The sequence below is a fragment of the Rhipicephalus microplus genome, chromosome 5, assembly GCF_043290135.1.
Source record: "Rhipicephalus microplus isolate Deutch F79 chromosome 5, USDA_Rmic, whole genome shotgun sequence".
Classification (NCBI taxonomy): domain Eukaryota; kingdom Metazoa; phylum Arthropoda; class Arachnida; order Ixodida; family Ixodidae; genus Rhipicephalus; species Rhipicephalus microplus.
In genome coordinates this window covers 43,204,728-43,222,463 of record NC_134704.1, presented here as the reverse complement: position 1 = coordinate 43,222,463, position 17,736 = coordinate 43,204,728, and the positions used below count along the sequence as shown (strand labels likewise).

The 17,736-nt window shown below is 42.3% G+C and overlaps 2 protein-coding genes across 2 annotated transcripts in view; both read right to left on the bottom strand.

Moving 5' to 3' along the window:
• LOC119173888 (uncharacterized) overlaps positions 1-17,736 on the bottom strand; it is a 49,298-nt gene that overhangs the window by 12,898 nt on the left and 18,664 nt on the right. The window lies entirely within an intron of this gene.
• LOC119173889 (lipase member K-like) lies at positions 369-16,640 on the bottom strand. The gene is made up of 9 exons (XM_075895324.1): positions 16,358-16,640; positions 15,382-15,589; positions 14,007-14,118; positions 9,890-10,040; positions 8,584-8,676; positions 6,257-6,415; positions 3,431-3,502; positions 2,073-2,141; positions 369-631 (listed from the first exon to the last, which is right to left on the bottom strand). The coding sequence occupies exons 1-9, from the start codon at positions 16,481-16,483 to the stop codon at positions 386-388; spliced, it is 1,236 nt and encodes a 411-aa protein (XP_075751439.1). The 5' UTR covers positions 16,484-16,640; the 3' UTR covers positions 369-385.

Below are 17,736 nucleotides of genomic sequence, written 5' to 3'. Positions count from 1 at the left end.
TATTACAAAAGTGTTTGCTGTTGAAAAAGTTGACACATGATGTGGAGAATGAAAATGCCATTAAATACAATGAGTGTGCACGCACGCGTGAGAAAGTTAACGTGCAGCTTATCCGAGGAGCTTATAAGAAAGGAATAATTTAGTCCTAGAAATGCAGTCCATTGGCTTTGGTTCTATAGGCGGTTCTTTGTAACTACATTAGGTGTAGACGCTGTACTAACAGAAGTCTCGGAGAACTTTGGTTCCTCTGACATATTCTTGTCGTCGCTTCGCAAGCCTTATCCGGTAAGCGTCCCGACAGGAACAGTACGATATGCCGGGTGACTGTTTACTGGTTTCATAAAAAAAAATAGAGAAACACGTCAAAGTAAAAAGGTAGAGACGTTTATTCAAGAGTATATAGTTTGATCATGTTCACGATTGTTTTGTAAAGATGTTGCCATGCCGTGATACTCCAGCCGAAATCCAGATGCGTGAAGCCGGGCACTGGTACTTTATAAACAAAGACGACGTTAGGCAGGCTTTTAATCAGACGCGCTATGTCACGTGGAGTCGTGAGCCGGTCCCCGTCACCCCAGTAGATAGCCACCGGGGCTGTTACTTTTCTCATATCGTACAATGGTGGACGTTTCTGGAATGAAAGGCATGCTTACGTGAAAGAACGAATTGTAATGATCACTCCAGCATTTTATTTTCTTGACAGCGGACTACTAGACCTCGTTTTTTAGGCGCAGTGGTAGCAAACTTTAAGCAGCTATTTTGTTTTTTGAATACTGTAGTTGTGTTTATTGAGTCCACATGCAGCACACAAAACACTTCGGTCACAAAAATGATTTCTTATTCATCGTTTATCTAAAGAAGTAACGTATCTCAGGACCGAATAAAGGTCTGTATGTCTGTCTGTCTTGTCTTGTCTTGTCTTGTCTTGTCTTGTCTGTCTGTCTCTCTGTCTGTCTGTCTTGTCTTGTCTTGTCTTGTCTTGTCTGTGTTATTCACTCGTTGCGTTAGTTATTGATATGCTCACTGCAATATACTACAGCACATTTTATAACTGAATGTTCTGGCACTACAAACCAATAACTGTTATATGGGGTGTCGCACTGATAGTGTAGTGTTTTTTCTTTGCTACTTAAGCGAAACTTGTCAATATAGTGCCGTACTGTCAAAAATAATGGGCTAAAATAACCTGGGAAACTTGGAAGTCTGATTTCTGAATGATTTCTTCTGTACCAAGCAAAAGAAAGAAGTTTACTACATATTCCTAACCTTGGCTGCCTTTTATCATCACTCTAGTTTCGTTCGATAAGTACTACAAAAGGAGGCACGAAGTGTCTTGTCACACGCACTGCTTGTACATTTGAAGAAAGCGATACGCCAGAGTTATACATAGGTTCGACTTATATATTTAGTTGAAAACCACATTGTTATCGACCAACAGCTATTTGGGCAGCAGATTTTGTTTCCAAAAACAATGGAAGTATACGTACAGTAAAAAAGTGGAGGTATACATTATAGTGGTCACGATGACTTTTACCACATATTGATACTCATTTACACTGTTTGAGCAGTTAAACGCAAAATAAATATGAAAAACGAGTGCATGTACTCAGCTGGTTTAAGTTTGCTATTGTGGTTTTTTTTTGCTGATTGTTCATTTCTGAGTCCCGTTCAGTATTATTCCTTTATTTCTGTTTTCGCTGCAGAACTATTTGATACGGAGTAGCCGAGGAAACATGGACCTCAACCTCCCAACAGCAAAACAGTTGGAAAAGAACCGAACAGCATATGAGAAAAAACTGTCTTTACAACGTCCAACCGTTATTTTACTCTATTTCTACTTTCTCTCATTTCTGACTTCATCGCAACTGTTCTCATCGGGAAAATGTTTAATGAGGCTATTTATTAACTTACTAAGCCGCCCGTTAGATTGCTCCCACTTATTGTATTCTTCAACTTAGGTCAAATTACCGTGATTATACTGAAGGCTCAATCCTATAAAGAACGGTAGAACTTAGCTAAGCAGAGGGAGTGACATTTACGAATGGGGAACACTGCCACAAAAGTGTACGTACCTGTCCATATATGCGTTTGTTCTTAAGTGGCCCCCAGTCAAATTTTCTGAATTCGTTCGCCATTGTCACCTGATAATTATAAAGAAAAGACAAAGTAAAATAAGAGGCCTGGTCAACTGTTTCCATATCTTCTCGACCAACTCTACCTCTTCGTTTACTATTATGTCACTTGCTGTCATTATCTTACGTAGAAAACCAACAACAAACGTCAGGTTTATGATAACTGGAAAGATTGGGACTCTATATTATTACAACAGAACAAAGTCGGTCAAACAATTTAAAGTGTGCAGCATGGCATCTCCAAATCGAACATCTAGTTTAAAGGAACTATTCAAGAGACCATTTTTCGTCGGCAGTCACCTGGAAAAGTAATAAATAAAAAAGTGCACATATCGAGTTAGTACACGTGGTTCTTAGAAACGTACCCTTTTGCTGGAATTGAGCTAACGGGAAAATAGCCTTTCACGATTAATGACAATAACTACTCCGTGAATCAGTGCTCCCAAATGATCCAGTGATAATAGAAGTGATTTTTGCAACTTGGAAACATTGCAGTAAAATGACACTTGCTTGCTCAGTAGTCACAGCAAACAATATTTAGCCATCTCTTATATGCGTTAAATTAAAGCATGAAAATGCGGCATAATACCATACCTACTCTCCCTTTATTATATGCTCAGCGCAATACGAAGACCTCTCCAACTGATCTACAATTTGGCCTTTCTGTGGGACCTTATTTTATCTTATGCCTGCCAGTTTGTTAACTTCATAATTTTTTCCAACCTGGGGTGGATATCCCGAACTATGCGGTCCATTCTATCTGTTTAATTCAGTATCGGCTATATATCTTACACATTACGTGACCTGTCAGCGATTTTTTGTTTTATTATTATGTACCTAACGTGAAAGCGTACGGCTGCGAGGTAAAAAACTAGCGTGATCAATTGGACCCTACTAAACTTTCTCCATCCATGCATCGATTCATCTTTGCACCCATCCAGCGGCTTTCCCAGTTCGTTTTGCGGCTGACTCTGCTGTCTTGCTATGTCCTGATAAAATGCCTATATTTTTTGTTCCATAACGTTGCCGTCACGTGCTCCTTGTTAACTAAGAGCGGGGGTGCACAATTAGCCGAGGGGGAGGGGAGCACTGCGACGGACTTTCGCCCCCTCTCCTGATGTGGAGCTCTGCGCACATTTACGATTTAGGCTTAGAGCAGCCTCCAGATTTCTGAGATCTTTCGCCTTTCCATTTGAGACGAGACTGACAACACTCGATATTTACGTGTTTGGTCGGTATCATGCAAAAGTACGAGAAAATATTTTAATTTAGTTGTTCTCGAGATAAATAGAGCCTACCTGAGCCAAGTGAAGCACGTTGCGCACGGACGTTCCTGCAGGGTCGTTCGCCAAGTACACCGGTAGCCTCGTCTGCCAAGAATTTAGGAGGATTAATGTGAGCTCGTTACGCCACCTATTTTGCTTCTTTTTTTCAAACATTGTGTGACGTACTACATTTCGCACACATCATACGCACGCACACGTTTTATGTTTTGGGCTCAAGCTAAACACTCGCAAGTTCTTTAACGGCCATGCTCCTTTCCAATGGTAAGTGTTGGTGATAAATGAATAACACTAATACAAAAACTAATATAGAAGTATATACCTATGAATATACATGGTATGTACACACTGTACATCTTTATTGCTGTATGATTTAGCAATTTGTACTTGTATAAAAGAACATTTTTTTTAATTATTTTACTTATTTACCTATTAATAGTTCATAACTTCATCAATAATATTTGCTTGGCGAGTTCCTTCTTATCTTTGTAAGTGCATTGTTGCGGGACGTTAACCTCGCAGCTCTTTTTTTTTTCATTTTGTTGTTAGTCCGGGTTAGTAAGGTAAGCTTTTGGCAGGAGAAATACCTTTCCAAAGAGAAGCAATCGGCATTATTCTTTATAGCATGTTATATCAATGCACTTTTTTTCGGAAGGTTATGTAAGCTGTTCACTATACAGACAAACGTGACCGCATAAGAGCAGAGGTATGACAAAAATAGTTATAGTGAAAGGAAAGACATTAGGGAGTTTTAGAATAGCGCATTGTGAGCCCTTGCGGTGCGGTCGCTGCCCCTGCGCATGCGTCGTGACGCGAGTCGGCGTTCGCGTTCACGGACCGCACGCAAGAAATCCGAGATTGCGTGCGGTAATGGCGGCCTGCATGTGGCCCGCAAGCGCTGGTTTCGAGGCTACGGTGTCGCTGCAATCGTGCGTTGCGGTTCGCAGCAGGGCAAACGCTATTCTAAATCTCATATGGCCCCCGCTACGCCCGCGATGCCCGCAGCTCTTGCAAACGGTATTCTGAAGCTCCCTATTCACTTTCACAATGCACACTTATCGAATATTTGACGTTTGCGCTGATCAACGCAAGGAAATTCAATAGATACACTCGATCAGTTGTACGAACACAACAATTGCTTCAAAATCCAACACAATCACATTTTATAACAAATTCGGTTGCATGTATGCTCTTTAAGCTTTCTTTATCCTAAACCAGTTGTTTACAATTGCGCAACGACGCCAACAGCAACATGAATATCAGCAGCACTGGAAGCGGTAAGCTGATATAAAGTGCTGCTGCTGGCGAGGATCGTCGTCCTGTACTCTGCGACATAAGCCGATAACACCTCACTGCAACTGATGTTAACCCGACCTGACAGCTGTATCGTAGGAGTACATATATATGTAACGTTTATAAAAATTAGTAAGCCAGCACTACAACCACAATTGGCATTTCATGAACATTAGGGTCTATTTGAAAGGCAGTTCCGAGAACTGGCATGGCTCTGTTGTAGAATAATTGATTTCCATGCCGAATGCTAGAGTTTGATTCCTGCTGGGATACTGACATTCATTTTTTGAATTCGTCCGGTCAGCGCTGCCTTTGTCACGTTTTTCTGAATGCTTAAGCGTTTAAATTACCCATGCGTCTTCTTGCCGTTCCAGGTTATAGATATGAACTGGCGAACACCTGTGGCACATACCCGCACCCGGTTATGAGCCACTGCTGTGAGAGGACCGAGACGTAGGTAGATAGATGATAGGTACGTAAATAGATACACAGATATTGATGCTCAAAGTTGCTACAGTACGCAAAGAAACGCTTCACATTTAATACATACAACGAGTGCGTTATTCTGTCCTGGCACTTCTCGTTTTTTCGGCGCAATTAATGATCAGTGGTCTGTTCACGTGGCGTTATGAAAAAATAAACCGTTGTGCCATGTCTCGCATGAATTGCGCGTGATGAACTGATCTCAACACGTTTTGTGTGTTTTCGACTGCGGAAACGGAGATAACATTGCGTCGCCGATAAGCTGGAGATCTGGATAGGCTGTGTGATTTGTGCGGAAATTGTGCACGTGTTTGATGAAGAAATAAGAGACAAGGAGATAGCGCCAGAAAGAAGGGTAGTCAAAGCGTGAAAAAACCATTTACACGTACTCATTCTTCCAAATCGTTTAGGAGCCATTTTAGGTAAACTTGTAATGAAAAAAAAACACAAATTTTTGAAGCTACACTTTCTCGATATCTCTTAAAATAATATTCCTCATTCCTCCTCTTTCTTCCGCTTACTAAGGAGTAACTGCTAAATCATGTGAATAACAAATACAGTCAAATCAATGGGTCAAATAAATCACTAAAGTAAAAAAACAGGTACACTTCTGATAAGCTCTTTAACTACAGCAACCTTGAGCCCTGATCTGTGCTTTGGATTCTTCTCTTGTTCTTCAGGCTTTTCTTCGAACTTTAGATCGCTCACTTACCTAAAGTTCAACGTTGACTGTTTGGAAAGTTTCGAAGTAGATATTGGATATACATCTATGACATTAATGAATTGGGATGTCATTAGTAACACTTAAAAACAACATACCGGCTACAAGTGCAGTAGCACGCCTGGCTGAACAGGAAATGCGTGATCTTGATGATGGTTTAAATTATCGCAACTCAGACTTTCAGTATCCTAGATTCGTCACTCCGCTTCAACTCTTAATATTCCTGCTATAGCTTCGTTCACCTCAGGTCTAGGCTTCCTATTTCCTGGCGGGAATAAATTCTATACTCATCTCGTTCCTTCCCCACTGAAACGCAATGTTCCTCGGTGATTCGGTTGCTATACCGTGTTCATGTCGATGGGATATCCTCCGTTCATAAGGATGAAGCTCGCATTGCAGAGTCCGCGTGGTCGAACGCTTCTGCAGGACAATAGTTTCACTTTGTTGAGAAGCTGCTCGTTCCTTCCCGTCAATGTTCCTCCGAAGAGCAAGTCCACAATTTTCTTTGAAGAAAAGACAGGCATTTTCTTACACAGGTTACATACCATTAGAAAAGCACGCACAGCTGACTTACAAAGAGAATCTGAATTAGGCGATGATCTTAGCATATTAATGTAGTTTACGCGACAATCGTGGGTAACGTAAAAAAGAGTTCATTGCCAGTAGTTTGCCTTCTGTGCCAAGGCAAGGAAGGCGATGTGCGATGCGTTTTGATACAAGATTACCAAAAAAAAAACTGTATAAAGAGGTGTATACACGACACATTTAACGAATATGGTACAAAACAGCATTGTAAAAGCTCACAGGGTGGCGTATGTATTCCGTTAGGACGATTCGAAGGTCACAGCCGTCTTTTTTTCCCCTCTCAGCTGATGCAACGATGCTGCTCCGCAACCCTTCAAAAGCTGTTTGCACGCAACGTGACTTCAGTATCGGAGGCCCCTCAACTAGTTGTGCATTGCCTCCGTGATCAGACAACGTTCGACCAAGTTGAAGTGCGATTTTGATAACATCTTAATGATGTCATCAGGACGTTCCAAATTATGGCAAATGTGAAGTCATGGTCGCGTCATCACGTGATGATATTTATTCATCACGCGTTCCCGACGAAATAGTTTCCTCAAGTCAACTATAGAGTGAACTTCTAGCGTTGCGATCGCTCGTATACAGATTTACCTGTAAGGTGATGACGCGCGCTGGTGAAGTGACGCATCTACATGCCTTATTCCTCCACTGCTTGCGCAGATATCGGCGCACTCTCTACGAGGGGGGAAACGCTTGAAGCGTGTGCCACATTCCTGTAACTCCGTTCCTGCTAGAAGGATTCTTAAAAGGTTCTTACAGTCTATAGGCACCCGACAGTGGACCAGAGGGCGTGACGGAGCTTTTCAGGCGGCCTCAGCATTTTTGGTACTGACTGCCAGGGTTACCAAGAAAATGAAACTCTCGCGGAACACATTGACATGCTTAAGTGTCACTGCCCTATCAGGGGCGAATCTTATAAAGTCATGGGTCTGTCCATGAACGTCGTTTTGTGACCGGTTCTTATTGATGGATTGATATGTGGGGTTTAGCGTCCTAAAACCACCTTATGGTTATGAGGCACGTCGTAGTGGGGGACTCCGGAAATTTTGACTACCTGGTGTTCTTTAACATGCCCCCAAACCTCAGCACACAGGCTTACATCTTTTCTTGCCTTCATAGAAAATGCAGCCACCGAAGCCGGGATTTGATTCCGTGACCTATGGTTCAACAGCCGAGTACCTTAGCAACTAAACCTGGTGGGGCTGTGACCGGTTCGTAACCACCTAGTTGTATGACTCTCAGCAGGTGGTGCTAGTATGTGACAGACAGACAGACAAACAGACAGACAGACAGACAGACAGACAGACAGACAGACAGACAGACAGACAGACAGACAGACAGACAGACAGAAAGACAGACAGACAGACAGACAGACAGACAGACAGACAGACAGACAGACAGACAGACAGACAGACAGACAGGCAGGCAGACAGGCAGGCAGGCAGGTGGGTGGGCGGACGGACGGACGGACGGACGGACAGGAGGATGGACGGACGGAATAATAGACGCTTTGCTCCACTCATCATCATTTATTCCATAGATATGCTGTTAATTTTCTGTAGCTTGAGAGCCCGATGAGTGGCCCTTTAAATATTGAACATTCGTACTAAACCCATTTGAAAAATATTGCTTTGGCTGGGGCAAGGACGTCTGTGGGTGGAACTTACACAATTATTTTTATGTTGAAATTCACTATAGTGTGTTCTTTGCGCAGGCATTATCTGCTTTTCTGCATGAATTGTGTCCAGGGGCCAACATTGGGGTGCATGCCAAGAGCTTATTTTAAAGAATGACTGAATTCACAAAAACACTCGGTATTTGCGAAGAACATTGACAGCTTCATAATGGACTTGAGGGTGAAAAGTAGTAGAACCAAACGGTGGGAGAATAGGAACTCATTTATTGTCGGGAAGCGCGAAAATTGGAAACAGAAAAACAAGGAACTGGACAAGCGCTTGTCCAGTTTTTTTCTTTTGTGTTTTCATATGGTGCGCTACCCAATCATGATTAAGGGTGAATGCTTTGGAGATTTGCACCTGGAGCTGCCAGTAATCTTAATTTGTACAAAATCTTATATTACACTTACCAGCAAAGGATTCGACATCTTAATCAAAGCACGGACCGGTGCTGTCATGTGACCCATGAAAACCGCTGGTGCCAAAGCGTGCAGAAGTTTGACCTTTCAGTTTGGGCGCCAGCAAAAAGAAAAAAAAAAGATGAAATCAGGCTTATATGAGAATTAGGCTCGTAGGAAATACGCTGCTGACTCTACACTCTATGTTTATTGAATAAATTGTGCAACGTTTAAGGAGATTTGCTGCCGGTCCCTCCATACTGCTCTTCTGTCGTTTCTTAACAGATAAATTGTTAAAGCTCGAGGCAAACCATTCCTTCATTCGCAAAATACTCTTCACGCCATCGGCCAGCAACAGCCAAGCCACAGCTACGTACCGCCTATGTTTAACCTCGCCTAGCCGCGCATGCGCTGAGGAGCAACCACAGCTAAGCCATACGTACCGACGAAGATAGTCCACGCAGCCGCCGTGCTAAGTTTTCGCGGCGTGGCGCGAGCCAACTACGAGCGATGAAAGGCCTGCTCGCCACAGCCAAGTAAGCATGTCAGTTTCTGGCATTGAAGTTCGGAGAATCTTGCTAGGTTCACGACAGGCTGTGGTTCGACTCTATACAGTATACGCCAAGGAAAGACCTATAAAAGGTCACGTTAAGCATTTAAGATAGACAGATCATCTTCGCTGTTTATTATATGCCTTACTAGGGCAGTGCACACTTCTTTTTTTTTTCAGGTGACAAAATTAACCCACAATAATGAGAAGTTCCACAGATTTAAAAAAGTACGAATGCTTATTCGGAAATGTACAAGTCCAAGAATCTGTTTCATCGTGGTTCTTTTTCCTGAGACAAAAAAATTATGAATAGGTCGACAGGAACCCAATACTTATACCATCATGAGCAGGAAGTAAGATTCATCGCTAGACTGATGTGTTTCCGAAAGATTATTAGGCTGTGTGTCGAGAGCTGAGCATGATCTGCATTGAAAATTCCACCGACATGCTTCACCTTTTTACATTACGATGGTAATTTTCTCGCCAGCTCTACTTTCTTTTAACTAGGGAAAATTGGAAGCCACCGGTGAGTGGCCAGAAAATTTCACTTTCTTTTTGATTTTGTTTTAAGCAGGTGTAAGTGTAGTTAAATTCCAGGTGAATTCTATTACCTAAAGCTGTACAAAGAGAGAACGCCGGCTTATTGTGAGCCTAGATTGCAGATTCACGTGCAAACTATAATTTCTTAAGTTCAATTATAGCGCATTTTTTTACCATAACAGCTGTAAAAGTGTGAAATACATTTTCAGTGAATAAAACAGTCATTACCTTTTTGTTGTAATCGGGCCTGTCGGCAAGAAAACCGAACATGATCCCACCTCCCTGTGACCATCCAACAAAATGCAGGGCAGCTTCCCCGGTATGGTACAGTATACTGTCTATTTGCGCCGGTAGATCGTACCGTATCATTTCGTCGAGGCTGAAGAAAAGTTTGAATAGGGTAAATTACGGACACAGACAGTAAGTAGCAATACCTGTAGTGAAATTTCATGCAGAACAAGATATATACCGCAGAGCAGGCACGAATGATGGCGGAAAACGCCGAAAGTGTATGCACTCGGTTTAGGTAAATTTCATTCCGAATAATGCCTTCGCCATAGACGCATTCAAATGAAGACAGTTTTGCAGGCTTGGAAAGCGAATAGTGGCAGATTAATATATTTATGTGGTTCGGGCTGTGTGGCCAAAATACGTCGGTGAAAACTTCGAGGTTATCAAGGTGGTTACCCGTCCTACGCGTGCGTGTCATGCCCCCTAATATGTGAGAGTGGTAAGGTCAACATGGTGATTGGGATAATTGTTCGTTAAAGGCATGCATCTCTATCGAACTTACTTGGGCAGAAGGACTTGTTTAAAGGTGAAACAACACAGTTATCAAACTTTAGAGTTTATTGTACAAAGGTTGCGTCCGGACCTAGGTTATTTTGTACTTAGATGACATAAGGGGGCTGTGAAATCAAGGACAAGGGAAAAATTGAGGTGGATATGTACTAGCGCGACCGAGCCGGAATAATTTGCGAATCGGCGTGGCCTTTCTTATTTTTTTACTTTTCTCGTTTTTTCTTCGACTCTACCTTTCGTTTTGTCCCTTTCTCTCACTTTCTGCCTTCTTTTTTTTCTTTTTAGGGGCGAAGCTCTTTATAGCGGCAACCGTTCCTCCCTCGTAGCCGTTGTAGTATGTGAACAAGTATGACATTTTGTCCTCCAAGATGGTGCCGGTGAGAGACTTCTGTGCGTTGTTGAACAATAAAAAATAGTGATCAATGTACATGCCAATGACTGCTAATGGGGAATGAGAGACAGGAGCATTCTGCTTTTAGTTAACGCGCACTCTTGATCCCCATTAGCAGCAATTGACATGTACATTGAGCACTATCTGACAAGAAAGGGTTGCTACGTTATACTCGCTGGGCGTAACCTCCTTGGTTTAAGAAAGGTTTAGCGAGCGTTGGGCCGCAGTGCCATGAGTACGGTGAACTAGTATATACCATGAAGTCGAGGTGGTCAAAGGTGGGAAGTAGACCCGAAGCGCAAGCCGTAAGAAAGTGTGCGTGTGCCACCTCTCGTTTAGTCCTTGGAATGTCCGCTGGATGGCGGTGCTTCTATAAGGGGAATATATGATGAAAAGATGCGATATGGTGGTACTTGGAGTGTTGAATAGATGGACAAACGGACACACAGACAGATGCATGGATGGACGCATGAACGGACGCAGGGGCGGATGCATGGACGAACGCAGGGACGGACGAACGAACAGACGCATGCACGTATGGGCGAATGGACGCATGGACGGTCACACAGACGGACGCATGGACGGACGGAAGCAAGAACGAATGGATGGACGAATGCTTCGCCCCACTCTCCATCATTCACTCCGTGGATATGCTGCCATTTGTTGTCTTCACTTTTTTCTCACTTTTCTTATCTTTCTTTCGCTTCCTTCTGTTTCTTTCTTCCTCTAACTCTGTTTAACTTTCACTCTTTGATTCTGTCTTTATCTTTTTTGTCTTTTTCTGTGCTGCCATCTGTTTCGTCCAGCTCTTTCTTTCTTTCTTTCTTTCTTTCTTTCTTTCTTTCTTTCTTTCTTTCTTTCTTTCTTTCTTTCTTTCTTTCTTTCTTTCTTTCTTTCTTTCTCTCTTTATTTCTTTCTTTCTTTCTCTCTTTCTTTCTTTCTTTCTTTCTTTTTTTCTTTCTTTCTTTCTTTGTATACTCGTTCAGTTGGCCATCAGAGTTATTGCATTCCACCAAGGAGAAATTGACGCACGTGTTCTGAGTGTGAAGCACAGTATGAAAAGAGAGCTCGTGCCGGTTCATAGCGATTATTATTTTTGTTAGCGACTAATGGATATCTTCCAAGCATAATTTCCGTCTTTCCATCCTGCAGCACAAAAATAACGTTTTTCCATTCCATTCCATTTTTGTTTTCTTTTACAGCGAAAGCTGTTATGAGATCAGAACCCAGGTCACGTGAAATTGTCCGTCGCCTCCAGTGTCTGTAACCACATCGCGCGAAATTAGAAAAAAAAAACTAGCACCAATATAGAGTGCGGCTCAAACCCAGGTCCGTTGGGGGCCAGCCCAGCATTCTACCACTGAGCTGCACCGGTTTTGTTTCTTTATTTCCGGCTAAACTTCACACACGGGGTGCTAAGATAAATATATTACAATACACAACGAACAATACAAAAAATATAAAAATAACTAAGGCCGCCAAGCAATACTATAACACATCACGTCCTAGAATTCCTTCATGGTCAGTAGGGCTTCCTCCTTTTCTTACCATAAAGGTACACATTCTTCTGTTTTTACTACTTCGAGAAATTTTGAGATATTTTCTTTAAAATACTCTCTGGCTGGTCTCCTGTCAGGCTCGCAGTAAAATCCAGTCATTCTAGAGCACCATATACTGTGCAAGGCAGGCATCATAATAAAATCGAAAGGTAACCCACCCTCATTCTCTATTGACAAATACCTGGTTCCGTGAGGGTCTAACTGTAACTTTATTTAATTGTCTTTTTTTAAACGTCCCAAAAGTAAACTCCTTCCCAACAGTGCAGAAAAACATGGTCAATAGTTTCCGGTTTCTTTCAAATTAGACAGTGAGATCCCCAAGGCATATAAAACCTATGCTTCTCTAGGAAGTTTCTTACAGGAAGTGTTCTGGTGTGTAACTTAAAAAACAACGTTTTTGCACTTGGAGCTGCCGGCATTTTTTAACTCGTTTAAGTAGATTCTGACCCTTGCCTGATATATGTAGTGCTCTGTAGATTGGGATGGGAAGCATAGTGTCACATAAATTTTTGTACAGTTTTTGTCTTTCCAACAGACCACAGGTAGTCAGTTGAAAAACGAACACACAAAAACCGTACGCTGGCCACAACTTCCTTCATGTATCCATGCACAGCCTCTGTGGTAACATGAGTGCTCACAACAAACTCGGGCAACAGTACACTTAGTCTTGTTTGACACACTGTTAGTAGGACAGGATCTCTTATCTCTCAGAAAAAGAAAAACCTCTTTACCAACTGTTTGATAAACAGTTGTCCTAGCCCATAGCCTCCACACTTTACACGTCTAAACAAATTCGTGTGACTGCTGCACCTTTCCCTGTTCCACCCCTACGCAAATATTGCAAACACCTGATGTAAATTTTGCACATTGACCCGGGAACAGAACAGCACTTGCTTCACACCAAGCTACATCGGTGCTTGTGACTTGTAAAACTTGCCTTAGGCAGACAATGTCAGGAAAGCAATCACGTTAATACGACTTATAAAGCGTTTTAAAGCAGCGAAAGAACAACCAGTCGTCGCACATTGCGAATAGCGTAACGAGAGGGCCGTGCAATGCTCCAACCAGTCACAAAAGCCTGTTCTTGTTTCCCTATTAACAGTGGCGCATACCCACTTCAGCCACAATTCCTCATCGTTGACAGCCACTGCGTGAACAATTGACCCGAAATTCCCTGCAAGTGTTCAGCGGATATCACCCTTCTCGGAAGAATGGCGAAAAATAGAAACAGCGAATGCCGGCCTATACTACCCAAATAAATTTATTAATAATGACCTAGTGGGTGTCAAGCAGATGTGCTTCCAGTAGTTACCCAATGCGTGTTTAGAAAGGCTCTGAAAGGCCACTCTTCTAGCTTTCGCTGTGACCGTGCTGCGCCTTCTGCGCAGGCCTGGCGTTCTTTTTTTCTCTATCTCTCTTTCTATATCTCACGCCCATCAGAGTGATTACATTCTACGACGCTCTAATCGGTGCGCGTGTTCTGAGAGCAAAGCAGAAGGCGAAGAAAGCACGTGACGGCTCATGACGACGACAGTTTTTTTCCCCGACTGACGAAGGCCCTTCTTTTAAAGGACAGGTTCGTGTGCTTACTTACCAGAAGTTCCAGAAGTCTCTTTGTTTCCTTTCTAGGAAGAGATGACGGGAATACTTGGTACCTCTTACGTTTCCGATCCACACGTCGAAACCGTTGTCAGCTAGGATGAAACCTGAATACAACGGACAAAGAAATGACTACCTTTAGAGTCAACATGTTCAAGTTCAATAACAATATGTGCGTGAGAATGAACATTGCCGCGCATGTTGCATTCTGTCAAGAAACCTGCACACGAGCGAATGGGTCACATGAATAAAATTGTCTCTCTTTGAAATATAATGAACATTACTTTCGGATTGAACTAGGTACAATATAATACTTTTATACGTGCAAACTTTTAAAAATTCAGTCTCTTGGGAGCTTGATGTACGTAAAAAATTCTAAGTTGGTACCAGGTTGGTATTTACTGCGTACTGTGTATGGTTCATGAAAATTAACCTGTGATAACGCCTCGGCGCACTTCAGGAACTTGAAAGGCAAGTGTTTTTCAAGGTGACAGTCTAAGACTCGCAAATTTTTGCAAACAGAACTGTCTTTAGCAGGTTCCATCATCAATTCTACAAATCATAATTTACTTAATTTACTTAATTTTACTAATTATTAGTGAGTCAACCTAATTTTATTCATTCAGTATTTCAACGAAAATGACAAGAAATTAACATATCTTCACTAGGCAACCTTCAGCAGGCGAATATTCTTTTAGTGAAGGTTCACGCTTTCGATGACTTTTTATACCTTTTACGGCTGCAGGAGCCGTGAACTACACGCCGCAGTAGTTTAGTGGTTGTGGTGCTCGAAAGCTGATCCCAAGGTTGCGGGATGTAATCACGGCAGCCACATTTAGATAGAGGGGATATGCCAGAAATCCGTTTACTTAGCTTTATGAGGCCGTTAAGGAACTCCTGGTGTCGAAATTTCTGGAATACAATCACATCGTGGCTACGGGCATAAAACCACGATAATTATTAATGGCATCCGTATACTGCAGTACCAGGGCGGATAGCGACGTTTTGGAATGCCGTGTCCGTTTGAATGCGAAGCCTCGTTTTGTGTGAGTATTTTCGCCAGATGACAATAGTAAACAGAGATTCATCTCAAGAACTGTGTTGCTGAAAAAGTTTTACACCGTCAGTTAGGCAGATTGTGACAGTCTGCGGCACTCATTTATTACTGTTTTTGCCCAGGTGGTCAAAATTTCCGGAGCCCTCCACTACGGCGTCTCTCATAATCAGATAGTGGTTTTGGGACGTGAAACGCCACACATCTATCTATGACTGCTTTCCATCGTCAGATGCTGCTTCATAATGCGTAGCTAGAACAGCTGATGCTGCACAGCGTAATAACGTAATGTTATCACGTACCCATCGACCCTTACCGAGACTCTGGTGCGGCAGGTTCACAACATAGTCTGCACTGCAGCCCTCCAATCCGCTCATCAAAAACACGACTGGCTTTCGTTTTCTGATTCCACCTGCAGTGGCTCCTCGTCCAGCCGGTATTCTCTGCACCGTGATGATGTACCAGTCTTCCGTCATGATATCATACTCTTCGACAGGGTACCCCTGACTAGCTATTAGCTGTGCCTGTAAAATATAGAAATACGGAAGCATGTTCTAATGCAGCTTTGTTATAACTTCATACTTGAAAAAGATAAAGTAGTAAAAATAGAATTTTCATTTCAACCATAGTTAGAGCACGAGTATTTTGACCTTCTGCGCAACCAGTTTACACTGTTCTTTTCCTCCGGTGCCAGCACTGTCGAGCCAAGTGGTGACAGAAATGAAAGAAGGAGGGTTAGAGCTAGATGAATAATCAGCTAGGCAGCAGGACAATGCAGTGAGAAATATATGCATGTGTAGAAAAAATTTAGTAGTAGCATATGCGAAGCAACATACAACTTAAATACGCAATGCTTACATGCGGAGCAGTTACTTTACAAACAACAAATTCGTGACAGAATTGTAAACTAAACATGAATCAGACGAACTAGACAAAGATATAGTCGATGGTTCTCCAATTAATCAGCCAGTTATGGTCCGGTATGCCCATCAAGGTAAGTTCGCACGGCCGTTTTAAAAAGCTCATTGGATAATGTCTTCATAAATTCAATGCTGAAATTGAGTACGATCTTTATTTAAATTTAAGTTTTGCTCCAGATCATCACCATGATAACAAATCGTCGCACGTCCGTATGATAATGAAGTGGCACTTGTGACACATGACAGGCATTAGGAATGGAAAAAGTGGGTTGCGGTTGGCCACAAACTACCCAACACACAGCACGCATATCTAATTTTTTATGGAACATGCAAGCTTTTTAAAATTTTAGAAAGAAGTATGCGCTTACTTACTGTGCTCTTGAAGGCATCTTTATCAACTGCGCCCTCAGTGTATCTGATCATGGCTATACACAGAAAAATTAGGCTCTGAATGAATAGTTTTTTCATGCCTAGGGTATTGGGGTTTGTGAAAAGCATACTGCTGTTAGCACTGTGAAATTATTGAAAAATGGTTAATATAACAACATAAGGGTATTGAACGCGATGAACTCTATTCAGTAGTACTCGTAGAATAGATAAATTAATCAGAACAGTGAGAAAAGCCGGGTAGAAAAACTAGGCACCGAGTTGTAACTTCTATGTATATTCATAAAGCTCACAATACCCAGATGCTCCGGCGAAAGACACCGAACAATGTCAGTACTGCTTCTGTTTTGCTTGCTTAAGCAATATATCATTGTTCATTGTTCAGGATAATGACAAACACACTTGTCTCCATTGTGCTCTACTACAGCCAGGATCTTTTCCGAAATAGTTACATGCTGCACACAACGACTACGCTCTACCCTTGTGTCTTATGTTCTGCGCATGTCATCTATCTATTTCAGTGTTGCTGCAAACTTGTAATTCAACTCTAAGAGATAAATTAGTTTTTTTCATTATGAATTCTCCTTTGAGCCTGGCCATTAGAAAGTGCGGCACCGTTAAATGGCCAGTTTTTAGCATTGACCATGAGAAAGCGATGCACAATAACATGAGCTTTAGTGTTATATAGAAGTGTGTTTTTCCGCGCGATGATGCACCGAACTATAGTGTCCGACATTCACAGTACTGTACACAAGTGCTTTATTCTCAGACATCATCGAAATGTAAGACTTAATTCCCTTGTTCGCCCTTCCGCATAGTTAGAGCCGTCCAGCAATCTCATAATGTTGAGCATTCGTTCTAAAAAAAAAAAAACTGTCTCTTCTGCAGGGTCTCGATTCACTTGTGTGAGCTCACCTGATTATATTGAAACCACGCCATGAAGTTTTACAAGGAATACTGTTACGAGAAAGATCCACTAGACTGAGTAAGTAACGATGTATTTTCAATTGGTTGAGCGAGCAGCGCTGCTGATGCGATCAACTCGCGCCAGTCTATCGTCTTTGTCGCCCTCCCCTTGGTCTGTTATGGCGCGATTCCACAGGCATGAAGAGTTACCCCCGTTGTCGAAAGCACCGTCACGGAGCTTTAAAGATCGTTTACATAAGCGTTGTAGGGTTGGAGTCGTGTGACGTGAACAACATGACTGGAAGGAGTGGATGACGATGGACAAATCGGGCCAATCTCGTAGGTAACAGGTGACTCTTCACGAAGCACCCAGTGAGGCCCCGTTTGACGATACAATGTTGTCGAGATAAATTATGAATCTACAATGGCACGTACGTCACTGGCAAGCCCGTTGAAGA

Bases quoted from the DNA above. Each gene is read 5' to 3' on its own strand.
- LOC119173889 (XM_075895324.1), bottom strand. From the start codon at position 16,483: ATGCTTTTCACAAACCCCAATACCCTAGGCATGAAAAAACTATTCATT. The intron at 3,503-6,256 runs GTATAGCAACCG...AATTCTTGGCAG, and splicing joins ATCCCATCGACATGAACACG to ACGAGGCTACCGGTGTACTT. The intron at 632-2,072 runs GTACGTACACTT...CTTTCATTCCAG, and splicing joins ACAAACGCATATATGGACAG to AAACGTCCACCATTGTACGA.